The sequence below is a fragment of the Manacus candei genome, unplaced genomic scaffold (genome assembly GCF_025592945.1).
Source record: "Manacus candei isolate 608988 ecotype Guabito, Panama unplaced genomic scaffold, ASM2559294v1 h1tg000024l, whole genome shotgun sequence".
Lineage (NCBI taxonomy): Eukaryota > Metazoa > Chordata > Aves > Passeriformes > Pipridae > Manacus > Manacus candei.
In genome coordinates this window covers 8631996-8659063 of record NW_026138072.1, presented here as the reverse complement: position 1 = coordinate 8659063, position 27068 = coordinate 8631996, and the positions used below count along the sequence as shown (strand labels likewise).

The window sequence follows — 27068 nt, the reverse complement described above, 5'->3', positions numbered from 1 at the left end:
TGTGTCTTTGGGCTTGGGTCTATTGAGGATAATGTTTTTTAACACTGGGTGACAGTAGAAATGAATTTAGCTTGTGAGATGCCATTGATGGTGCTTGTTTAGTGCAGTAACTTTGCTGCTTAGCCTGTTAGATTAGTGAAATCCCCTATTCCAAGATTCCCTTGACTTGAGGAACTAAAAGCCTAACTGCTGCTGCTTCTCCACGTACCACTGTTATTTCTCCTCTTTAGTGCCTTAGAGTTTGAATATTCTTTTGTTTTATTCTAAAGTGTTTTTTGTTGTTGAGGTTTTTTTATGACAAGCATGTATACTTGTGCTGGCAAATACTACATCGTAATAGAGCAGATTTTCATTTATCAGGCAGCTGTACAGTCACAGAATGTTTTTAGTTAATGGACTGGATGCTGTCAAGCAGATTTTGGCAAAAATTGCTTTGTAAAATTCACAGACTTCTTAATGCTTTTCTCCTGATGGCGTTTGGCACAATCCCCTTCTGAAAGTACAACAGCTGAGAACACTATCTTATTGGCTGTTAAATTACTTTTGAGGTATGTTTGAGGTGAGTGTTCAACAGCAGCAAAATCCCTCTGTAAATCCCTTTATTTTATACATTGTCATAATGCTCCAACTGCTTTTTCTAAACACACTTTTGCAGAATGCAAAGCCTCTGCACATTGAAAATGTCAGCAAGACTTGAATTGTTGGTCACATGCTGGTTTGAAAAGAGTAAAACATTTCAAATTGCAGCGGCTGAAGGGAAAAGGTGATACATGCCTATTCTATAAATAGCTTCTGTAATAAACACATGCTTTTCCACCTGCAATTCTTTTGTTGTCTTTAGATAATAATGAATGAACTCTTATACTGAAAAGTGTTCTTCAGTGTTCTTGGAGATTTTTGGAATGGATAAGTATTTCCAGCCAAGGTTTTGTAACTTTGGGTAAAAGACATTTTCCCTTTGAAGGGAAGTACCTGTTTAGGGTGAGGCATCGCAAGTTTTAGGTGAAAAGACTGCTTCTGCATCTTTGGACCTGTTAGTGAAACGTTATTATATTCGAGCCCCTGCACAGGTAATTCCCTCTGTCTTCTTGCAGGGCCATGTAACATCTTGCTTCTCGGCAAGCTATGAATTACTTCTGATGAACACCTTCTAGCAAAGCACGGTGCATCAACTTTTTACCTGCTACTGACTTTTCATACTTTATTTGGAGAATATTAGGTGGTTAGGTTAGAAAAGATTTAAGGCTATGCTTACAGGAGAGCAACAGCTCTCTCAGTATTCTGCAGTATTGGGGGCAGTGGAGGTGGTGTCATTTGATGTCTGGTGGGTTAATTATAACAACCCTACCAGGGCTCCTGAGCTGAAATTTCCTGAATTGTTTTCTCTGGTGTGTTGAAACCTTTTTAAAGGTCATATTTACTAAAAACAATTTCTTTCTTTAAAAACACAGAAAAAGAGGAGGAAAACAGTGTTCCATAATTACAAGGCATTCCTGGTGGGATAGTTAATACACAGCTTCTACATCTTTAGCCTGCAAGGTCAGCTGATGTTTTTGTTTAAACTCTCTGAGAGTTAAGAAGGGCAGGTTAGGTATGTGGACTCTATTAGTGCTGTCATTGTTTAGATGAGGGTCTATGTTTCTAAATGTTGCTTCTTGTAATATGAATTCTTTAAAAACTCAGTGGAGAGGGAGCCATGAGCTGTGTTTGTATCTGAAAAGGGATTCAAGGGCAGGCCTGCTTTTAACAATGAATATTTCTGGGGACCTTCATGTTTCCGGGAGGATTTTACCTTTTTCTGAATGTTTGAATTATGTACTGACAAATTAAAAGTGGTAGTATTGTTGGGGTAGCTGGCTGGTCTTTTTTATTATTTTACATCCGTTTAATGGAATATCTTTTATTGGGCCTTTTTCTACTGGAATTAATAGGAGTTCAGATACTTACTAAGAGTAGGATCGGGCTCTTTCAGTGTATAAGCATTAGACTTTTCCTCAGCTAATGGATTAGAGAGTTTTTTGTGTGTTTCATAGAAAATTGATATTTAAAAAAACTCCCATGCAGTTTCTTTGAGACCATCAATCCAACTTTCACGTACTGGGAATGAACCTGAAACAAATAAAACTGGTTAAGTTTTAAAAAGTTTCTCTTTTTGAGAGAAGGTACTTGGAGGAACAGGCTGTGACTACTTAAAAACCAAAAGGAAAGGCAGAGGGAGAAGTTCCTGATATGAGGGGCAGTTCCGCTCCCCTTCTCTCAGCAAAGGTTGAGTGGAGACAAGAGCAAGAATAGGCCTGGGCTTGTTCATGCTCTCCCCTTCCTGTCTGTGCACTTTACAGCTTACTGCCTCTTCAGCCTTGACTCTTAACTACTTTACCTGGTAAACATTCTCTTGCAAAGTCAAGGTTAGTGTGTGCGTGACCTTCTTCAGGATAGAGTATCAGACTACTGCAGTTGAATGTAATCTAGACAGGGATGCTGACTGCACAGCCTGCTCTGAAACATACAGTGTAAACAAATGGAAAAAAATGAGAGATTTTCATCTCTGTTTCCTGTAAGTTGAAGAGCTTTTTAAAAATTACTTGGGATACAGCATTTTTTGTTAGAGCTATGTATATATTTCTTTACTTTCCCCCCTATCTAATCTTCATGTGATAATGCTTACTGCAATACACTTTTCTGGTATTTCAAGAATATTATATCAGTTTTTGACTTTGAGGGAGTGTGGGTTTATATTATTTCCATTATAAGTAGATAATGTATAACACCTTATTTGTATCTATCCAAGATTTTATATGTACTGTCCAAATCTAATACTGGTACGGCGTATGAGATCTAGTTGCATTGCCCTGTATCTGCACCTCTGACTTAATGCTTGAGCTGAAATTAGTGTCATGCTGACATAAAGTCAGAAAGAAATCCGCTGTCACCGCTATTCAGTGTTAAATCATTGAGAGCCAAGCCTGGGCCTTCATGTTGGGCAAACAGATGGTTTTAGGTTGGATCTTCAGCATTTGAGACCTTGTGCTGTGTCTACACATGGTGTCTTTGCTAAAGCAAAGTATGGTATACCATATCTCCTTACAATATAAGCAAACATACCTCTTTTGCCTTGTGCTTTGTTATGCTGCATGGAAAACAGGACCATAATGCAGATGTCTGGAACAGTGCATGTGTCTCATTCAGTGTTATAAATCTGACGTCCTGTGTATTGGTAACTGCAGCAGTTTGTATCTCCGAAGAGCTGCACAGACATGGCTGTTCTACTGGGTCACTTGGGGGAAGGTGAGCTTTAACATGAGCTCAGTGGTGGGAGAGTTGAAAGCACAGAAATTAAGTGACTTGTGTCAGTGAGTCAGTTGAGACTAGGACCTGTGTTCATGCCGCTAGAGTGCACTACTTCCCTCTAACTTATTGAGAGAATGGTTACATTTGCTGGTAGGTGTGGCAGGCTCCCTGGTGAGGGGTTTGGAAAATTGCTGCCAATTTACTGAGGTATAGGAGTTTCACATCGGTCTTGATGGGATGCTGCCTTACTTCTGCAGCTGTCGTTTATCAAGTAAATATTTCTCTCGCTGTCAGACTTTGAAGAATGTTGTGATAGAATGGCAGTGGGCTTGTAAACTAACCTTTTACTCCCCTTTTGATTTTATTGGAGATGAAAGCAGTATGTACAAAAGACAGGATTAATCATATTTGTAATTAAGCAAGTTCTTTAAGATGTATCATTTCTCAGAAAAAGCCAACGACTTTTACTCTATTAACAAAAGATTCTTGATAATGAGATATATTTTACATATATCATTAAGTTCTCTTTTTTTCCTTGCACAGGTTTCCACTTGAGTGGCACAGTAACAGAGCCTGCAATGCAATCGGAGCCAGAAACTGTTTGCAATGTAGCTATCAGCTTTGATCGTTGCAAGATTACCTCAGTGACCTGTAGCTGTGGAAACAAGGACATATTTTACTGTGCCCACGTTGTGGCACTCTCTTTATACCGGATCCGCAAGCCAGATCAGGTCAAACTGCATCTCCCCATTTCAGAGACACTCTTTCAAATGAACAGAGACCAACTACAAAAATTTGTACAGTATTTGATCACAGTGCACCACACAGAAGTTTTGCCTACTGCTCAAAAATTAGCAGATGAAATTCTTTCTCAGAATTCAGAAATCAATCAAGTCCATGGTGAGTTTGATACTTGTTCTTCCTTTTGCTTCACCCTGTCTTACATTGTGAGCTTTTTTGTGGCAATGAGGAGCATGACCTCCTTAGTTGTGTTTCAGGCTGAATCGTTCTGTGATTTTTATGGTGTTTACTAAAGAGGATTCTGTTATTGAACCTTTGTTTTAAGATGTTTAGAAAATGGTACTCTTTGGAAAAGAGAATTCATAAGCAATGAGCTTGATGTCTCCAGTATTGTTAGTGTGTGCCCTGTTACTGCTTCATGCTTGTATTTTCCAGCTATTAAAGCCTGAGTAGTAGTGTTCTTTGCATAGCCATATTGCTTAAAGGAACAGTCTTATCAACTTACCACCAATGGTGTCTTTTTATTATTTTGTTGTTTGTAGTAATCTTCCAACATTTTAATTGTGTAATTTTGTTTTAATGGCAAAGCATAAAAGCAAGTAGGCGTTACTCTTTTTTTCGTTCATTAAATATATTTCTGTCAACCTTTGGGATTTTGTTTCTGTATGAAGTCAGGAGAAATATAAATCCTGTATTTCGGTGCTTTTCTCCTGTTAGTGCTGAAGCAGCTACAGTATAGCAAAGGTCTTGATCTTTCCTGCTCTTTCAGCTGCACAGGGTTTTAATGACTCTGTTTTTTGTAATGAGCAACTTCTGTTTATTAAAGGATGATGGATGTGACTTGAGCCTTCTGACATGGCTTTTTTTATGGACCCTGCTGAAATGAAACCAAGTAGTTGTACGCTCGAGGTGACCCAACTAGTATTAGAGTACTGTGTTCCTGTAAGGTCAGCTGATAGAAATGTCCTGTCAGGTGACCAGAACTGTAAGAATAAGGACAACTTAGAGGGGAAGAATAAGTTATCTAAATAACTAGAAATATCTTTTCCTTTTTTTTTTTTTTAATTGAAGGAACAGGTCTTCTGTTAAATATTTAAGAGGGAGGCATGACCATTATTCAAAGAATTTGCAATACAAATAAAGGCAAGAAGAAAGAAAACCACATATGCATTACTTACAGTGCAGACAGAACAAAACGAGAGTGTTTCCAGTAACAGGACTCATCTGCAGCTTAGCCCTTCTCCTTAGGGTGCTCTGACCCTGGCAGGCCCAGACAGGTGATGTTGCAAGAAAGTGAATTTCAGGAACAGTGCTCTTTTTTTGGCATTGGGGATTGTGGAGATGTGGCCAGAGGCAAGGCTGTTGCTGTGTTGTTGAAGGCAATGAGAAGGTTATTGTCAGAGCTGCCTGGTGACAATGGAAAGGAAGTGAAACTTAAAGGAGATACAGGACATTGAGCAGTAGAGGAAGATGCTCAGATGTTGTGCACTGAGGGCATGTGTCACGTGAGAGTTGTTAAAAACCTCTGAACATAAGGAGCTAAGGAGTGAGGAAGAATTACAGTATGAGAGAAGTACAGAAGATTCAAACAGTGAAGGGTGATTAGAAAAGAGGAAGGCAGGGGTGGGAAACAAAGGGCAGATGATGGCTATATATGTCTGTATTAGCTGTACTGTAGTTAATGTAAGAGAAATGACAAGCTGTTGCAGAGACTTGATCAATATGAAGTCTGCAATTATACTAATTGTAGACATGCTAGTCTGTCAGCTATTTTCTTATTGTCAAAATACCTCATTGCTCATTATTATATAAGGTATTTTTAGAGATTTGAGACTTATGTCACAGCTCAAATAGCAAAAAGAATAGGAAATAAAAAACTGAGTTGATGATCAGTTCTGAAATTTAGCAATGAATCTGAGTAGGTTAGTTTAATATTATCCACAAAACTGAAACGTTTCTTACATATGTTGCTGTTCTCCTAGTAAGAAAGATTGCAGTATTATATTGACTGTCAGTATTTCTTAATAAAATGCCAAAATCCAAAGTAGAAAATCCAAGCAGCATAAGAAAATAAACTGCTATTACCAAAAAAAGCTGTGTTTTAAAAGACATTCTATAGTTTCCTGCTTTTCTTCTCAGACTCACATAAAACCATTGCCTGGATTTTTTTAATGTTCAAAATACTAAAACATTACTTTTTCCTTAAAAGAATTATGTAAGTTCCTCTGATTATGTAGCAAGTAAGTGTTCTTCTGGGATTCATAATGTAATTCTGTTATTTTGATCTTTAATCGATTTCCTTAAATTAAAAATAATAAAGTTAACCGAAAGAAATCTGTGAAAAATAACCAAAAGAAATGTCTCTGGTTCTAATATCATCGGGTGATGAATCTAAGATCACCCTTCACTCTGTCATCTCCTGTGCTTCACATGTTAAGTTTAATACAAAACTGTCTTGTAGACTGTCTTGTGTTGAACAATTTGATGTCACTGAACTGGTGTCTGAAGAGAAATTATATTAAATACTACTTGAAGGCACAGATAAGTAAGAGGAAAACCTTGCTTATAAAATTAAGAGGAGACCTGGCACAGAAACAGCTTTGATTAAAGGGAAGCCCTGAATCTGGAGTTGGATGAGGAAATTCATTTCAATGTGACTTAGGAGTGTTTTAATTTCAGGGTTGTTCTATACAGGACTTGAGTTGTTAAATTTTTTATTTTTCTTGCATGGTGACTGTACTAGTTCTAGTTTTCATATATTTGCAGTAATGCACAAAAGAAATCAGCTCTTGAATACTATTTGTATGTATAAATGGTCTGGGACGTAGAAGAGCTCTGATCACAGTGTTCTTGTTGTCTTGTTTATGAGATGACTGATAAGAGATGATTAGATGGAACAACTAGGCAGTACTTTCACAAAAGGAAAATTGGGTAATCATTCATTTGCTCAAAATTCTTTGCTGTGCAGCATTTGATGACTGGCTTTGGCCTGATGACATGGGTTTTGGAATAACCAATCACTCTTGAGTTCCTTGGTGGATATAAATGATGCAATGTCCTTTCTTGCTTCATGGCTGAGCCTTCTGCAGGAAAAAATAAGAGAATGCTGTTAGAAGCACAGGAATGTGTTGTCTAGTCACTGGCTTCTTCAGGAGAGACAACTGATTCATTGGGAATCCTCTTGTGTATTTGCCATTCTATTTTCACTTGGTGGTGATTACGTTACAAGAGTGTTTTGCATGTTTTTAGAGCATAAAAGCACGTCTTACGTCTCGTGTTCTGATCTCCTCATGTGACACTGCTACAGCTGTGCATGTTCCTGATGATTTCAAAACTGGAGTTCTGTAGTGTGTAATCTCCTGTACTGAAGACGGTACAGGAAGGTATTAATGCTGATACCCTGATGTCTGCACTGCAGAACTGTTGGCCTCACATTGGGTTTCAGTGTGAAAGCTCTCGCAGGAAGCTGGGTGTAGCTTTGGATCCTGCTTAGATGAGGCTTTTGTCCTCCCTGTTAATTTTTGTACTGTTGTAGCAGAGAAGGCTATCAGGTGTGTATGCTAGGAAGAGAGCAGTCAGGATGACAATGGATTATCAGCTGTGTTTGTCATTTTGTATATTTCTTTTCGTAGGTATGAAACTTTCACTTGAATAAATTGGTTAGAAGGTCAAACTGTGTTCGTGAGAATTTGAGTAGAAATGGGAAAGTAACTGCAAGATGGGAGGAAGGAGAGATGGAAGGTCTGTTTTCATATTAATCTCATATTAGAGTTAATTTCTTATTATGTGCATAGTGGAAAAGAGTCTACCTTTTTTGGTATAAGGATGTCCTGGCAAACCTATTTAATTTTTAACTTTTAACTATCCTTTTTCTTTTCTTGAGTGTTTAGTGCTGCTGTGGCAATCTCTGCTCTTAGAAGAACTATGGATTTCTCCAGACTTCCTCCCATTCTCTGATTCTCCTACTTGCAGTAAAAGTTACTTGCCAGTACAAACAAACCCCCATGCAGATGAGCTTAAATTTAAGGAGGAGAACCTGGGAGAAAGCAGTTGAAATATATTTGTCTTCTGAGTAGGAGGGGTACCTTGTTTCTATAGTTTTTTCTGTATTTGTCCAGGCAAATATAGGTACATCCTCAACAAACATTAATTTGTAATGCCTATAGCAGTGCTGGAGGAAGCATTCAAGAAGGAAATATCTATCAAAAAAAGCCTTCAAAGAAAATTTCAGAATATCTAGTCCTGTTCTAGTGTATTTTAGGTTCAAAAGGGCAATCTAGAGGTATAGGTGAATATGTGTTAAGATGTACTTAATGTATTTAACTGAAATTACAGGGGTTTTAGTGGAAAATTGTAGGGTAGAGTAGGGCTGAACGACAGAATACAATCTACTGCTGATCTACTAGTAAAGAGATTGTTTAATGTTAAAGAAGATAAATTATTTTAAAAATTATGAAATCTTTCACATGGCCCAGCCTAAATTGGATAAGTTGCTTGAGAGATTAGTTGCAAAGTAAGAATGTAGGACATGACAGGTGAGTTTCCTTTCAAGAAAGATGAAAGTGAAGTGCTTAAGTGCTTAGTATGCAAATTGTTTAGTGAGCCAGAGTTGGAGTAGCCAAAACTAGAGAAATTTCAGAAATTCAAGTAGAAGTAAATAAGTACTACAATGTAAAAAAAAAACCTGAAAGATCGGTAGCTGCAAAATGAAAAAATAATTTATGAAAGTCATAATTTTAGGAAAGGTATTTTCAGACACATTAAACATAAATATAAAAATTGTTATATAGAAGATGATGGAATTTTGTTAAAAAACATGCAAGGTAAAATTAATTAAAATAAAGCATACTTATCTGTCCTGATAATGTTCTTTTATCTGCCATACACAAATGAAGTTTGAAACTTATCGCTATATGTTGTTTGTGAGATATGGACTTAAGCAGGAAAGGTTAGATATTGTTGGTAAATAAGTTAGTGCATTTTGCTGAGAGAATTTTTTTGAAGTTAAAAACCTGTTGGGGATTTATTAACTTCCCTCAGCAACTTAGGATCACCTGTCTTCTCTTCATATTTTGTGTTGTTAGCACTGACAGCTTCATAGCAGTTGCAGTTTTTCTTTGATGCTGTGCACTGCTGAACAGGTGTTATAAGTCACCCAAGAGTTCTGAAATTGAGTACAAGATGAAGTGACTTATGTCTAAACTTTTGGAGAATCAAAACCATAATAATATTTTTGACCCATTAATTTTATGAGCTTTGGTTTTATGTAATCATTGTTTAGATTAAGACTGAGCATATTAAGTTTATGTATCAGTCTGATTTTTTTTTCTTCTCCTTCTTAGAACTCGGGAGTTGATTATGTTTAACATGCAACCTGCTATTACCTTAAATATAAAAGGCTGCTACCCTGTTTTCAAATGTTATTTGGGTGTTCAGTTTTACAAACAGTTGTGCACAGTATTCTTGCTTTGATTACTAAGATTACAAAAGAGCATGAGTAAATATAGATGTCTGTTTCTACATACTGATTATAAATATTTATTGTATTTAATTGTAACTACATGAAGTAAAGTATATTTCAAAGACCAGTCACAATAATAAAAAGCCAGAGTTTGAAGAGAGGGAGATTAATGTGTTAGTGACAATAAACTGACACCGTTTAATTACAGGTTTTAATATTTAGTATAATTGTACAGTGCTTTCCACTTTCATAGTTCAAATGTGAAACCCTAATTTATCCTCATGACATCCCTCTAACGCACCTAAGGAATCCCTTAGTTTACAAGCAGGGAACGGGAAGCAGGGAACTTATCCCTTAGTTTACAAGCAGGGTACCAAACTGCACAGTAGAGTTTAAATTCATGGCTGCCCATATTCCTCTCTGCAGCCAAACTGTACCTCTGCCAAGGCCTTGTGGTGGCTGTTCAAGGCTGTGTTGCAACCTGAGCAATGCTACTGCCTATGGGTTGAACCTTCAGCTCTGCCTGGTGTTGAGCTTGAGCCTTCCTGACAGCTATTGCTAGGCCTTCTTCTCTTAAGACAGCTCCCTCTTGTTGCTTGTTCGGATAGTTCCTTATCTATTCACCCAGTCCCGTGTTTTCAGAGGAGAAATGGTAGTGTAGAAATCCTATGCATGGTCTGTGTTTGAGCGGGAGAGGAAACAGCGATCACCTGACTGTAAGTGAGCCCAGTCAGGTTCACTTCACCCAGTTGTGAAGTGCCTAGTTGAGAGACATGGAGATAGTTCATGTCTTGACCCCAGAACTTGACCCCAGGAATGATGTGGGCAGTGTAAGCTGAGGCTTCCTTGGCAAGACCATTAGGATGCCTGGCTGTTGCCGTGGTGGGAAGGTGGTTTGGACTTATGCCTGATCAGACATGGTTTCTCCCTGCCTTGTTGGTTCATGGCTTTCGGCTGAAGACTGCTAACAGTGTTGAAAGTTGAGTGAATTACAACTGTAGCTAGTGCTGCTTACATGAATGCTGAAATTCCTTTATACAACCTCATCAAAAATTTTGATCATACTAAGTGTAACCTATATAAGATCTTTTAAGAAAATAATCATTGAGTCAGATGTATCTGTAGTACTGTACTAAAGAGCATCATAGAGCTCAGACCCTTGGCTTGGCATCTTCACCTTTTACAGTCTTCTGGCCTCCTCGCTTGAAAGTAACACTGGTGTGAGTATAGCAATACTGAGCTCCTGGGAAAGGTATATTTGGGATCATATTGGGAGAAATAGCCTTGGTGGGGCAGTGCTGCTGTCCTGGGGCAGTGGACATGCTTGTTTTGTAAAGGAACCCTGTTCTTAAAGAATCTATGGTAGCTGTGTTGAAATTTAACCTTCTAGCACAAACTTACCGGTGAGGTTTTTGATAAATGTAAACAGTTACAGAAGGAATTTATTTTTTCCCCTAAATAGGGAAGCTTAGCTGAGGATTCTTGGCCTATTTTTAATTCAGTCTGAAAGCAACCATACCAAGATTATTTAAAGATAAATATCCATTGAGGTGAAGAAAAAATATAAGTGTATTTTGTATACTGATGCTTTTATATAGTTCCTCTTCACTGCTCTTTGTGTGTTAAAGCAATGAAATATTTAAACTATTTGCAAGGTGATACTGCAAACCTGGGTCTGCAACAACTGCACTACTTATTCTTGTGAGGCTTGATTTCCCTTTTTGTCTTGTTCCTTGCAGCCAAAGACTTGTTATGTATGTCGTGTAGCTGACCAAATTGAAAGCCCCTTGAAACTAACATACTGAAGATAGAAGCACTCACAGAAAGAGGAGGGTTTTAATTTCTTGGGTTTTGTACTGTCTTGGATTTGATTCCTGTCTTTTGAAACACTGTGTGTTTCCTGTGGAAGGCAGGAGAGTTCATTCACATCTTCAAAGACACAATTCCTTATTAATTTAGGTATATATGTGTGTACCTGTATGTGTGTGTATATATATATATAGCAATGCAGTGTTCCCAGGTGTAGGCTCTGAAATTGGAGGCAGTTTAGGAAGTTGCTGAGCTGGAACATTTTTTTGTTTACTGTCTCAGCAACTTGTAGACAAGACATCCCTCTGACCCTTTAAATCTTCTGATTGTGTTTTCATTGAATAAAAATTGCGGCAATTTCTTCAACCACTTAAAAGCTTCATCTCCATGGCAGAGCTGCAAGTGTGAAATGGAGGCTTGAATCAATAGAATCAATGTTTTTTTTCCTATACATCTGAAGAGTTGTAGCTATCTTTGCTTTTCAGATTCTCAGGACTTCTATGACAAACTCCCAGATTTTTACAAATCTGTATAATTTTCCTTTCCTGGCAGTATTCTTCTCTTTTTTTGGTTCAGAGGTAACATGGACAAGGATTTAAAAGAGAGAGATTGTGTAATGTGATTCAATTTCTAACATCTTTGCAAAACCTAATAGATAAACCTAGATAGAGATTACACAGTTGTGACAAGTCCAAAATAAAAATGTTAACTTGAGTCTCGGGCATGCTTAAAGCACCTTATATCTGGTATGGTGATGCCTTACCTTGAGCTGAGTCCGACACCCATAGGTAAGTACATTTCAGTGTTTTCAGTTTGAAGACCTTTTAAAAAGTGTCCAATGGAGTTGCAGGGATTTTCAGAAAAATAGAGGTCTTTAGATGGTGCAAGAACTTGTTTTAGTTAATTTTGTCATCCTTTAGAAGAGACCACTGGGGAAAGTCACTGGTCTGAGCTGCAAAATTTGAGTTATAACAGCCTGTGACCGAAGCACTGCCTGATGTAAATCTAGTCATTTCAGTTGACACCAAACTAATTCAGGTAGAGTTGCTCTGAATTGACTCTGTGAAGATGACTTTGCCTATGTAAAAATGCTTCCTTTGGAAGCAGCATGGTCTTAAATAGCTGTAACTCTTATTTATGATGGAAATGCCTTTAGTGCTTTAAGACTTTGGATTTGTTTGGGGATTTTTTTACTCTTTGTTTAGCTTTGCAGAGCCATCACAGCTCAGAGGCACCGAGGTGATGATTCTCCTCATGTTCATCAATAGCAGCGCTCACTAGCAGTCACTTAAACCTGAGCAAGATTGCTGAAGGTACAGGAATTACACAGGTGTTTTGGGGAGAATGGTTTTAACGTCACAATCGTAGAAATATAAATCAAAGTCTTAATTTTCCCTGTAAAATCATTTTGGTATAAATGCTGAGATGGGAGGAAAAAACCCTTCACCTTAATTTTAATGTTTTGTTAGAGAAGAGAATATTATTTCTTTAAATACCTATTCATAGACTGTAATTTCTAAGTGCTTAAGACTACTGAGGAGAAATTTATGTCTATTTTAAAGAATGTTTAGATTAAAACCAAGGCATTCAAAACAGGAGAGAACACAAATCCAAAAACCTCTGCAGTAGTCCTCTCCCCTGGACTGAAGAACCTCTGTTCTTTATATAGAACATAATGATTTCTTTTCTTGCTGTTTGCAGGTGCTCCTGACCCAACAGCAGGTGCTAGCATAGATGATGAAAATTGCTGGCATTTGGATGAGGAACAAGTTCAAGAACAAGTGAAGCTCTTCCTCTCCCAAGGCGGATACCATGGATCAGGGAAGCAGCTCAATTTGCTATTTGCAAAGGTGTGTTGAACCCTTTTTCTCTCCCATGTTTTCGAAGCCAGTCTGTACTTGTTTGCGTCTTACTCAAAGTACTGTTCTAAGACAAGGCAAAATCTTGGGAACACAATGTCAACTTAATGAGTTGTACAGCAGTGGACTGCAATCTGATGTGTCTTGATCAGTGTAAGGATATGAAGTAACATTTCAACTACCTACAGCTCTGCTGTTCTCTTCCTTCCCACCCCTAAAACGTTGGAAAAACCTGTAGAAATCAGTTTTACAGCAGTTTGCATAATGCACCTGTGGATTACATGTGGAAAAATTCTCTGAAGAATTGCAATTGGATACTGAAATCAAAATTTTGTTCAATTTGGGAAGGCAGACTATTTTTTCTGCTTAAAAATTTGACATTGCACATATAAATTGCATTTCTAATTTAACAGAAGCAGAATATTTAACATTGCAGGATATTGTCTGTACTGCAATTTCTTTGCTTTCTTTTCAAGTTTGTATTAAAAGACTCGTTTCCTAGGTGCGAGAGATGCTAAAAATGAGGGATTCAAATGGAGCTCGCATGTTGACGTTGATAACAGAACAGTTCATGGCTGACCCTCGTCTGTCGCTTTGGAGACAACAAGGAACCACAATGACTGACAAGTATAGGCAGCTCTGGGATGAACTGGGTAAATGCATAGACTCATTTAGGTGTTGATGTGTATAATAAAGGAACAATTACATATTTGAAATTGAGAAGCTGTTACTGTGGTACTAGGCAAAGTAGGTTAGACTTTTCTGCAGTTTTCCTTGTTCAGTTAAGGTTGGGTGAAATTGAATTTCTCATCTACAGCATAAGACAATTGTAGTTGGAGAGGAAACATGGTATGAAACAAGTACAATTCCAACAGGTTGCAAGTACTTTAGGATATAAAAGGAATAATGCAAAAAGTGGAAATGTAGCTATACAACTGAGGCTGAATATATAGCTGCTAAACTGGAAAGGTTAAGGAAGAAATCAATTCACAACTAGAGAAGTCCACTACTGAGTAGGAAAGGAGATCAAATAACAGAAGACTAACATGCTTACTACTGCTTTAGGGGAAAGGTGACCAGAAAGATGACATAATTGTATAATTAAGAGAAGAACACAGGATGAAATGGGAAAGGAATATTTAAACTGGTGAGGTCTGAGCACACTTGCTCTAAAGTGTTCCTGACTCATAAAGTTTTTAAATTACTGCTTCAGAAATTTTCAAAATCTGTACGAATTTTGTCATAGAATGGTTTGGGTTGGAAGGGAGTATAAGGATCATCTAGTTCCAACCCCTCTGACGTGGATAGGGACATCTTCCACTAGACAGTTTACTTAGAGCTCCATCCAACCTGACCTTGAACACTTCCAAGGATGGGGTATCCACAACTTCTCTGGGCAGCCAGTTCCAGTGCCTCTACTGCCCTCACAGTAAACAATTTTTTTCCCAATATCTAATTTAAAATTAATATTATAGCAGACAAAGCTCCGTCAGAGTCTAGATGTAAGTGTAACAAGCATTTCACTATGTCATTTTTATGATCCCTTGACTTGCTGGGAAATAACAGTTTTTGCCAAACGTGGCACATGGCTAGCTGGACAACGTGCAGCATCCCACCATACTGAAAACTGGAGGGTCTCATGCTTCATTGCTTATGTGGGCTAAGCTGGTAGGTGGTGAGAGGCAGAAATGTGTTCTTCACAGCAATCTTAACACATGCTGTCAATAAACATAAAAGGTTTTGTTAAACTTTTGTAGTGGCTCCTGTTTTTCCATAAGTTTCATATTAACAACATTTTCTTGACAGCACCTGTCTGAAGGTAGACAAGGTGGAATCTATCTGCCTGCAGCATTGAATAAGTAATACTTTTGGATTAATTCAATTTAATTTACCTCTATTTAATCAGAATTCTAGATGCCATTCCCAGAAAGCTGCAGTGGAACTGTCAGCATCACCACTACCTGAGCTGCTGTATCTGCAGTCTGAGGTAGACTGTATTGTTTCAGTCATGAACTACTCTGTCACCTCTTAACAGTATCAAAATATGTTGATCATGTACTGTGGTTTCTGTTGCAAATATATTTCAATCACTTCATGTGTGCAGTAGGCAAAGGGTAGAATTTAAGTTGGTTCTTTCGCCTCCAGATAGTGTTTATTTTGCTAAACTGTCCATTTCTTCTTCCCACCAGTGCTTCCACTGGTGCTTAGCAAGTTCCCTCCAAAATGCTGTTAATTGAATGAATCTCTCCAGCTTCACTCCCATCTGATGTGAAAGTTGCAAGCTTCTGCAGTGTTTATGCTAGGATTTTGCCTTGAGTTTCACTGTTTTCACATTAAACATATCCCTTTTTCCATGTGTAACCTGCATATCAAAACAAACAAACAAAAAAGAAAATAAAAAAGTGAATGTACTGAAATTGAGGGAGATTTTAAGGGAGACCAGATTTACAATAGGATACTGCAAAAGGAAAAGCAAGATGGCCCTGGCAACAATCTCTGCTCCTAATGGAAGAGGTAACTCAGACCTTGAGGTTTAAGGGATTGATGGTATCGTTATGTTACAAAGTCATGTTTGCTTCTCCTCTTGTCATCTTGTAAGGTGTCGGAGAACTAAAATATTAACAGAGGGAGTGAGACAGGCCTTTGCATACTTATCTTTTTGTATTATCAGTTCAGAGTAATCTGGGAGTGGCATATACATATGTCTTTTAAAGAAGTGTTTTGTCTGTCCTCTCATTTATTTCACAAGTAGGTAGCAATTTAACATTGTAGTTATGGAGAATTTTAGGACATAAAAAGTATGTAGATATAGACTCTGTTTAATAAAGGTTTGCTTGCTTGCCCTAGTATGCTGTCTGCCAACTGCTAGGCATATGACCACTTTGTCAGTTCTATCTTGACATAGATTTTTAAGCATACTTAAATAACTTCAGCTTTGCTTCTTGACTGGGTCACTTGAGCCTTTCATTAGAACTCAACTGGTGCTTCCTGCCTGACATTGGGCGTTGGCAAGGGTACTGGAAGGACACATTGAACTCTGATCAGAGTTCTTGTTGAATTTTATGGTAAATTGTTTATTTCAGAAGTCACATTGGGTTTGAACGTTTTGAGGTGCTGATTTGAAAACAACAGCAACAAAAACCCCCACACCTAAACCAACAACAACAATAACAACAAACCCCCCTAAAATAAACCATTGAAACCACCACTCAAGACCCCTAAATGAAATACTTCAGGTCTAATATAAATCTATATAAATATAAATCTAGTATAGACACCTGATTTCATAGGTAATTTACAATTCAAAAACATCATATTAACAAAAAACACCTTGCACATAAGTAGGTAGTTGGGTTTTAAAACCTCTAGTTTGGGAATAAGAATATAATAACTATGCCCTTCAGATTCATTTGTTGTACATCAAAGAATTGGATGAACTAATTGCTACTTATGGAATGCCAGAGGTATTCTATTGGAAGGATCAAGATTACAGGTCAGAGCTCTAAGGTTGCTTGTGTACTTTTCATACTAGAAGAATTTAGATGTAATTTCAGTGATGCACTAGTGAATGCTTCCAGTTTGCCGCAGTGACACATGAATTCTACTTCGCAGAGTTTAGAGCAGAGTTTGAATTCTTCATATTGTTGCTGTTTAAATGGTGTCTCTGTACATAATTTTCACATCCTGATCTTTAGTTGTTTGATTCTTGGTGACCATGGTTGAAAACTTCAGTATGTCATAATGATTAATTATCCGAAACCCCTTGGTTTGCCTTTTAATTAAATTGCATTGATAAGATGAGAGAGGATATGGAAATACACCATGAATAATTGCTGATGCCTGTTGAGCTGAAATCTTTGATTTGAGAGAAAGGTCAGTTAAACTTCTTTGTAGTCTAAGTGGAAAAAAATGGACCGTGAATCTTAGTACATCAAGAAGTTGTTAATATTCATCCATGAAAAATTAAGTAAAAGTTGGTTGTTCTCTGCAAAAATGAAAATATTTCCTTAAAAAAAGGGGGGGAAATTGACTTTGTGCCCCAGCCCAGGGATCATGATGGCTCCAAGGCTCTGCTTTGGAAGTAAATGTTGAGTACTGGCAGATGCCAGACATTGGGAAGAGACTGTTTTGTCAGCAAATGGGATCTGCAAGTTAATTGGTGTTTTCTGCAGGCTTCTGGCTGTGAAATTAAATTGGAAGCCCTTTAGCCACATGGATAAAACAGGACCTGAATACAAATGGCACATGTCACCATCAGGGCCCACTGTGAAACAATAGTGTTCCCATTTGAACACTGTGCCATTACAGATCATTTAAATGTGGGGATTACATTTAAACTAAAAGCCCCATTTGCCTCTTACTGCAATTTAAAAGTCCTCTTAGCTAAAGCTAAGTGACAAATTAAATGAAAAAAGTGCCCACATTTTTAAAGCTGTAATGCAAAACAACCTTTTATTGCTTCTCAAGTGTCACGAATGAATCATTATACTTGTCAACCCTAAACCAAGCCATAATTGGAGCAGCTACTGTTATCAAAGTGGGGCTGCTCTTGTGACAGCTTAGTAAAGCTGAAACTGTTAAATTAAATCCCAGATGTTTAATCTGATGAAAGTAGTCAAGTAGAAGAATCTAAGACAAGTATCTACTGCTTGATGGAATGATGGAGCCCAACACCATGTCAACATGTAGATTACTGGATCAGATTTATTTTTTTTTCAGTGAACTGCCATTTTTGGTATCATCTTACTGCTTGCCTTCATGGTGAAGAAACTTCACATAATTTGCGTATTTTCAAAACAAACATTTCTAGTAGATTTCCTCCATTTTGCCATGTAAGAACTCTTTAAGGGGAGGAGAGCTGGTTTCTTTAAATTGTGGAATAGTTTCTTGTGGAGTAGAAATATGATGCCTGTGTCATGGAGAAGACGCTGTGTCCAAAGGGCTCTTTGGCAAGGCAGGACAGTGGATAAAATTGGAGGATGTGTTCTGGTTTTGCATCATGCTGATCCTGGTCTCTGTTGCTCATCTTATTTTATGATGTTGAGGAGAACTTAAGTGGTACTCTGTAGTTTCAGAGTATGTGGTACTTTCCGCATTTTAATGCATAACCTTTTCCTGTCTACCTCAGCCACCTCTTGACATCCAAAGTTTTTAAGCATAGGAACCTCTTATGATACTGCAGTGAGCTTCATTCATATGATAAAGTTTTTTCCTAGTGATATGCTTGGAATCCTTTCTGTTATATACTAAATATATTCTAGCATACTAACTGGACTGTTGCTGTAAAGGTATTTCTTGAGTGGAATAACATGTCTTTGCTGTAGTAGTTCTAATAGTAGTTCTTCACTAGTACTTTGCCCTGTTACAGGTTGCTTTTTAAATGTTGAATCAAGCTGATGGTCTGTTTTGATTTCACACTTGCTGATATTCTGGCCATTTTCTGGATTAGAATGATAAATTTTTGTGTTAAAATTTGAACTAAAATATCATTTGATATTTTAGACATATAGGTCATATAGATATAGTGATATAGAGAAATAGTACAATATATTTCCTGATGGATTATGCCTAAATTTTTATGAGTAGCACTTTGTTCCTCATCTAAACCTTAATTCTAAAGGTTGAGTTTGAGCAAGGAATCATCATAGATTGATTTGCCAAGGGCAAACTAATGATCAAGTGTTAAATAGTGCTCTTTTTTTTATTTTAATTTGGAAACTGCTAGGAGTTTTTCTGATAAAGTTTTTATAGTCATCTCTAGAAAACAGCAAGTTTTCTTTTAACCTTAACTGAGTGTAACTATTTTCCATCTATATTTCTGTCTCAGGCATTCCTTTCCTTTGCAGTTAGAGAGACAAACTTGTATGAATGGGACATGCCAGCTGTTCTAAACAGATTATCTGTGCTTAGTACCTAAGTGGAGAGGGGAAAAGGACAAAAGCAGCTGGGGTTGTTGCCAATATGCCCCTAGAGAAATTCCTTCCTGATACCAGATTTGATGACTACTCCAGGGCTGCCATGAAAAAGAATCGATAAACTTAAGCATTCATTACAGTTTTATGCTCTAGTACCATTTTTCTGGAGCTACATGTTTCATGTAATCCTTTTTAGAATCAACTTCTCCCCACATTTTATGGTATTTAAAAAATGGTACAACAAGGGTCTTAAATTTCAAATCTAAGTGCCAAGTTTATATTCCTGTTGTTACTATATCATTGAATATCCGGAGTTATAATTGCATCGTGTTCTGTCTTATAGCTAATGAAAGTATCCATGCCCTGCATCTGTAGAAAATAAAGTTAATTTCAAATTTCTAAGTATACATCAGTCAATTGCACATAGCGCATTTCTGGCCTTAATGTGAAAGCTGTGGGTAGCCCTGTATTTCAAAGGAGGTGTGATGCACCATTCTTGGAACCATTACCATTGGTCTTTCATCGTGGGACTTTCTGAGTAGAGTGGTAACTTACACATATTTGTACCTTAAACTGCATCATATCCAGTAGGCTGTCTTTGCTTAATTGATAGTTACTTTCATTTTGTTTAGTCTTAGTTGTCATGGTCTAATGAAACGTGTACTTCAGTTCACGTGCTTAAGGTTACAACTGCTTTTTCACAGAACAAGCTGTTAATATATGTCAGTGTCTTTGAATGATTTGTGCTTTTGGAGGCACTAAATTAACAGTACGTCAGAGCTAGCATCACAAGATAATTTTTCTGCTCTAAGGCCTGAGTTATGGATGACAACTTAAATTGCTGTTATGGCCTTGCAGTGTCTGAGTTGTTCTGCCACCTGGATCTGCCCAGTGAATAAAGCCAGGCTGCAGTTCTGCAAAGATGGATTTTGTCTGCATTTTCTGAGGACTGTTACCTTCCTCCTCCATTAGGGACATTGCCATAATGGTGTTTGAAATGAGGATGTATGAGGCCAGAATATGACAGAAGACTTTGGTTGGTTGTGGGTTTTTTTCTTTGTTGGGTTTTTTTGTAATTTCACAGTATATTGTGAATTAGAAGGGACCTACAAGGATTGTGGAATCTAGCTCTTCAGTGAATGGCCCATATGGAGATCAAACCCACAACGTTGGTGTTAATAGCACCTTGCTCTAACCAACTGAACTAATCCTGTGGCATTTATCAGATTTGAGAAATAGTGGTTACAGTAATTACTTTTGGTCTATAAGCATAGTTTGAGGGGCTTGTTTTTAATATCATACAGAAAGTTACTTTTCCATTCAGTTCGCTTGGATGGAAAGTACTTCAAATTTCTTTGAAACAGTTCTTGTAATTTTTATTCCTAAGATGTTGAACTGATTTACTTATAAATGTCCTAAAAAATTGTTGTGTAAGGAATTGGTTCAAAACTCATTGCATCCCTGACTGTGGAATCACATCTGCCAAGACTAAGGGCAGAGTTTTACTGTAAGCCAAGCTGGTTCTTAGCATTGTTTTTTTTCCTTCTTCTCATCCTTCATTTTTCATACTTCACTAATGCTAAGCTGCCACTTAGTTTTCCAGTGCCACTTCTGGTAAATACCAGAGCTAGAGAGAAGTGATAGATTCATGAGGAGGAATTACTGACTCTTCACTGATTTCTGAGCTTTACTGTGGTTCAGCAATCTAGTGTTGTGATACTTTCCATTTTACTGTCTTGAATGGACACTGGAAAAATAAATCAAAAATTGGAAAAGTAATTTAAAATGAAAAGTGCAAGAATCTCAATCTGCTTGGGTATGTCAAAGAGAGACAAAAGAAACCCTTTGTAATTTAAGGTAGCCTATGGTAGACTAAAAATTAGGTAGGGAAGACAATTCTTCTAAACGAACAAAAGGTAGCTAAAAGTTGTAGTTGGAGCTGGAGAAATTTAACTTAAAATAAGCTTAGAATTTTGGGTTGTGGTGGCCAGGCAGTAGACTATCTAACCAGAAGCTGTGCTAGATTCTTGTATTAGAAGTTGTAATTCAAGTGTGCTGTTTTTGTAAAAACTCAACAATCGTATTTGGGCTGGAAGATGGAAGTGACTTTTGAAATGTTAGAGTATAAAGGAATTCAGACTAGACAATCAGAATTTGTTCCTCTGACCAGTTACAGTGCATTATTTACATTCTGTGAGCACAGTTGTGGCAATCATAATTCCTGCTATGTGAAGGGAGTGTTTTCACTTGCTCCACTTTTTTTTTTTTAAAGGAGGGATATTTTCATCCCTTTCTTTATGAATATCTTATCTTGTTGGACAAACATCAAGTTTTGCAGTTTTGTATCTTCTTAAGAAAATTAGCTGGGAGAGAAATTCATTCCTATCAATCATAAATTTAGATAGAAATAGCTTAGTGCACTTATAGTTAGTAGTCACATTAACTTTTCTTCTGAAAATTATTAGTCTCTGAAAATAGATGGTAACTTCTAAGAGTGTATTACTAGTTAAAGTACTTAATAAAATATACATATTTTGGGCAGGAGCATACTTTCACCGTCTGGCTGTAAACATTGGCAACTACTTAAAATTGTGAAGAATTACATTAAGAATTACATTCATTACTCATGAAGGACTATTTTTGTAATGTATGTGTTAGTATTAGCAGTGCTTTTACCTTCAGTTGATTGATTGTAAACAAATGATTGAACAGTTTTGTAAATATGACTCAAGTTAATAATTTGCAGATTCTTTATACTTTCCTTTAGCTTTGTAGACTAATAGTCCATGCCTTGCTACAGCGGTTTGCTTATAGGGTACTACAGATGCGTGTAGTAGGGTACTACTCTAATGAGCATGTGACAGATCCTAAGTGATCCCTTGGGGAGATAGTAGTCTTAAACTATTACACTGTTAAACTGCACCTTTCAAGCTAATTCCTGTTCTTATATGAAACCCTTTGGTTGAATAGGCAGAGTGTCTGCAAGGATGCAGCAGTTTTTAAAACATACTCAAAATGATGGAAGTGTGTGGTTGGTTTCTTTTTCCATTGTGCTAAAAATTGAAAACATAGGAAGAGAAAGCAGAAGTTTTTAGTTACTTGACACAGATCAGAGCATGTAGTTGCTGATAGCTGTTTCAGCCAAATACACACGTGCCTTTAGCCCTTGGAGCAGCAGCAAGAGAGAAAGGGAAACCTAAGGAATTAGGCAATTTAATTTGTCTCTGTTTTAGTCCTCCACTCTGTCAAATACACACTCGGTGGTTATTGCATAGAGGGGCAGTGATTCCCTCTTGCCATCAGTGCTGCAGGTAATCTACTGCATTAGTCAGCCAGATAGTGTGAAATGCATGGGGAGTGATTAGACTATCATACACAATACAATCAGCATGAAGCACTTGTCAAGACCAATACATCAAAGTTTAATTCAATAATAGAGTGAATTAGAGCAAAATGAAACATTCTGTTCTCCAAGAAACACAACACCCATAGAAAGCCTTTTTTTTCTGAAGGCTGAACAGAGAAACTAGAATGCATTAAGGAATTTTTATGAATAAAATTGCAACTTGGATGCAACAGAATGCTGAGAATAGTTTTCCTTGAGATTATTCCTGAAGAGAGAACAGCACTGAAGCGCTTTGCCTGTCTTTACTATTGCATAAAAGCAACTGTTTAATTGGAGCATTCTCCAGTGGGACTTCTGATTATGTTTTGTTCTAATGGAGATCTCCCCAAACCTGGAGAAGGGCAGTGGCTTTGCCAGTTATTCTGAAGGCACTTGTCCTTCTCCTTGAGAGTCAATAAATACCATACTGTACCTTCTTTAAGTTTTCTAAGTGGCTGTCCCAGTGAAAGTGGGTGTGTGTTTAAAATACAGATATAAACCATTTTAAAGTCCTTTGCTGACATTTCTACTTTAAAGAGTTAATAGGTTCTACCTGCTAGTATTGTTTCTCCTCTGGCACTTTCAGTGCTGGAAAATTATTATGCCTTTGTAACAGAAATGATTAGTCTCAAATGGGGCACAGTGGCAAGTGTACTGCAAGTGCTGAAGCTGTTTTGTTTGCTGTGCAAAGGTAATGATCTTGATTACCTGGCTGCATTTTCTTTGAAATGGTCAAATGCTCCTAATCTTATAGCTTAGTTTTTAAGAAGTAGTTTTGCATTAATGGGAAGGGCAAAGAAGTATCACAGTAGATGTGCATCTGTTTCTTGCTTATTATAATTTCGAAAATGCATTGATTGGTCTAAAATATATTAAATGTGAAATTCCAAAGTGAAGGCCAAGTCTCAGCCATTGACTACACAGGTATGGTAAATGAGGACATGCTGACCTAAGCTCAGCTATACAGCATCCCTGACAAGATAGTGTAATGTTCTAGAGGAAAAGCAGATTTCTTGGAAAGACTGTAATCCAACAGACAAACAGAATTGTATGCCAGGTCACTGGTCATGGTCCATGTCCTAGCACCTCACTGAAATTGTTTCCCTCACCACCTTCCCATTTACTGGGTCAAGAGTAAAATATAATTGGTTTTATGAAAAGTGAGAAATGTTTAATCACAGTCCTTGCACTTCCTTTAGCTTCATGAATGCATGCACACACAGGATATGTGGTTATTATGACATCTACTTTTACAGTGACTTAATGCTTCTTAATGGTTTTCAATTTGCATATTTAAATCCTGATCAATGTAAAGGCATGTGGTCCCTTTTTTCCCCACGAATTCAAAGGTATGGATGTCTCCTGAGAGAAACAAAAGTACTGATTCAAACTTTGTATGAATAAGGAAGGCCTGCATTGTTAAAACAGTAATCTAACCTTTTTTTTTTCTTTTGGGTGGTGTGACCAATACTAAAGATGAATGACAACTGTGCATTTTCAAAAGGAGGTCTGTCTGAACCAAAGGTCTGTTTTGGCAAAGCTGGCTTTTACCAAGTCAAGAAGATTAGTGTTGAGTCAAAATAGGCAATTCCTCACTGCAATGTGACAGCTGTAATACTCATTCTCTTGTGAAATTATTGCCAAATTGCAGTTGCAGCATGTCTTACTTTCCTATTATTTTGTGAGGAAATTTTTTTTATGTTGAATTATGATCATTTTGCCACTGTGCTGTGAGGAGTTTTGTATTGGAAAGATGTGGGTTCGAGTCAAGGGATCCAAATACAAACTTTACTTCTGGTTTTGTAGCATGCAGTTTGGGGTGGAGGGAAGATGTGTCAGCCTGCTGAGAAAACAGTATGAAAAAACACCTGGTGAAAAACACCTGGAGACAGGAAGAAGAGAGTGAGCTGTGTTGAGAGAGAAAAACAGAGTCCGTAAACACAAATACTTCCTCTGGATTTTTGGTGTCTCTTTTTTATTTTATGAGACATTTGTTCATATTGCATGTGGCATTGGTGACATCATTAAATGTAGTCAAATATGTAAACTTAAGAATGCTAGGAGTGTGTTTTGGGTAAATTCTTTGGAGCGTAGACTGTTGGCAACAGCAGTTTCTAAGCTGAAGACCGTGGAAATTGATTCAGATACCTTTCTTGCAAATTAGGAAGTAGCTGCCAAATTTTCTCCATAGGCCTTATCTGTAGTAAGGGGTAGTAAGCATGATCAGCAGTTTCCCTGTACAGGAACCATTTTGACAGAAAATAGAGTATCTCTTGTTTGAGGCCAGTGTAAGCCTCCAGGTTGGTGGTGGCATTTAAGAGCCAGCTCAGGGGGGCTTCCACTGACCAGCATCAGAGTCAAATAGGAAGAATATCCTCCAGGTTTCTACCAGTTGGCATGTGATAAAAGTCTGGGCACAAGCGAATGTTTTCCTCAAACTTTTCAATACTAGGAGCAGGACAGGAACCAGTGAATTGAAAGAGCCAGAATGTAGCAGATGTTAGGGGAGGAGGAAGGTGTTTAGGGATCAGGAGTAGGAAGAAATATGAATACAGGCAAATGCACCACACTTGGAGGCAGTGGGGAAGAGAAGGGAAAAAAAATAACACAAAACTCCCCCACCAAAAACCAAACCAACTGAAAAGACCTAGAAACGCAAATAGACTGAAGAGCGTGGGGTTATTGGCATTATGCGTCCTTCTCACAGATATTAGGCTTTGTAGCACTGCAGGCGCTGAGCCTGAAGCTCTTTTTGTTCCCTTTTCTTCTCCTGGGGGAGTTTTGTCTTACAATCCTCTTCCTGCAGGGAATCGGGCAGCCATGGAAACTGTGCAGGATCTCAGATGTGCTTGCATCTTTCTCTGAAGTCATTGGGAGCATGGTGCAGTTGAGCTCTGTTGAAATTTTAAGTCGTTTGTGTGGGGTTTGTTTGAAATACACTTGTCCTTGTGCTTCATTTACATAAAAATAGCCTGGGCTTCAGAGGCAATGGCTGCTAACAATGTAGTTAGGCTTGACATCGTTTTCCACTTTAAACCACAGAAGTTTTTAAAGAATTTTGATACTTTGGGTTCTGTTTGCCCTCTCCTGCCTCATAGATGTATCCTGTGCATAGTGGAGCTTCTGAAGGAGGCAGGTGAATTCTTTTGCCTCTAGTGGTGTTTCTGAGATGTGGAAAAAGAAAAGGCCACTCTTTTTTTTTTTTTTTTTAGGGGTATAGTGGAGTCAGTAGTGAGTGCTCTGCCTTGCTGGATGATTGAAATACTTAACCAGATGTGATTATGATATTCTACTTTGCTTTTCCTTCAGTCTGAAAACACTGGGAATCTGGTTACAGATTTATTAGATGCTGAGACGTAAAGTGTCTCTGTAGTGCCCTCAAGTGATACTTGATTTTGAAAATAAATAAGCAGTCGCACCTTAACTATTTCCCAAGGCTTTCTAATGTGCCTCATCTTCTGCTTCATTTTGCAGATTGCGAGAAATGTAGTTGTACTGAATCATTGATGCTTAATAAGAACCAGTTGTAATTTGACTTGTTTTGGAGGGTGAAGTGTGCTGGCAAGTGTGTCTAAAGAAAACCAGATGATTTCATTTTAAAAAAAGATTTAAAAAAATTTACCTTATTCACTCTTGTGGCAAGTTTCAGACAATTAAATCCAAAACCCAGAACACTTGCTGTACAGTATTTAACTAGTGTGCAGTAATAAACTGCAGTACTGTAGTCTCTCTCTGTTCTGAACTGTAACATCATATTTTGTTGTGGTTTTCAGATTTTTTTGATATTAATTCCCCATTCTACATTGGTCTTGAATAGCAGGAGACTTGTAACCTTAAAGGATCAAGCTGTTACTCCTATGCTGTGGCTTACCTGAGTTACTTTAGGAATGAATATGATGTAATAGCCTGGTCCCTGGGTATCCATTTTGCATTCTTACCAAGAGAGTCCTTGAATATGAGAATTTTACTTTCCTGGAAGAACCAGCTGTGGTTTTATTCTCTCTCTTTCTTTTTAGCCTGTCATGAGGATTGCATAGTCTAAGCATATTCTCACAATCTCTTGTAGTGTATAAGGCGCATTCTTAATGAGCACATGAACTGTTGCAAAACAGTACTTTCAGATGACTTCATGCTTCTGTTGAAGTTCAAGCTGATGAAGGGACAGCTGATTTAGAGAAAAATCTTTGCATTTGAAAATTGCCACTAGAAACCCTAAGGGTATTTGTGCCTGCCATGCTATATAGTCTCGGGGAGACGTTTCCAAAGTGGTGGTACGTGTGATATGTCAACACAAATTAGTTTTCCCTTAGAACTCCCTAAACAGAACAAATTTTCTACTGTAACAAAATTACTGAAGTACTTGCAGTAAAAATATCTTATTCCTATCAAACTGCACAAAACTCGTGTTTACTGGTTATCTGAGATCTAGATGTGTTTGAGAATGGGTTACATCATCAGGAGTACTTCTGATGGATTCTGAGTGTGGAAGTATGTGTTTACGAAATATATGTCTTACTAATGTACTTCTTTGGTTTCTTCACAGAAAACCCCTTCTGATACAAAAATTAGTAGGAAAACTTGGTTAATGGTCTTCTGTAACTTTATGTGGA

The 27068-nt window shown here is 37.6% G+C and overlaps 1 protein-coding gene across 1 annotated transcript in view; it reads left to right on the top strand.

Annotated features, from left to right (window-relative positions):
• ZSWIM6 (zinc finger SWIM-type containing 6) overlaps positions 1–27068 on the top strand; it is a 109601-nt gene that overhangs the window by 56953 nt on the left and 25580 nt on the right. Inside the window, exons 2-4 of the mRNA XM_051788271.1 lie at positions 3832–4188; positions 13001–13149; positions 13661–13811. Coding sequence (XP_051644231.1) covers positions 3832–4188; positions 13001–13149; positions 13661–13811 — 657 coding nt within the window. The remainder of the gene's footprint in view (positions 1–3831; positions 4189–13000; positions 13150–13660; positions 13812–27068) is intronic.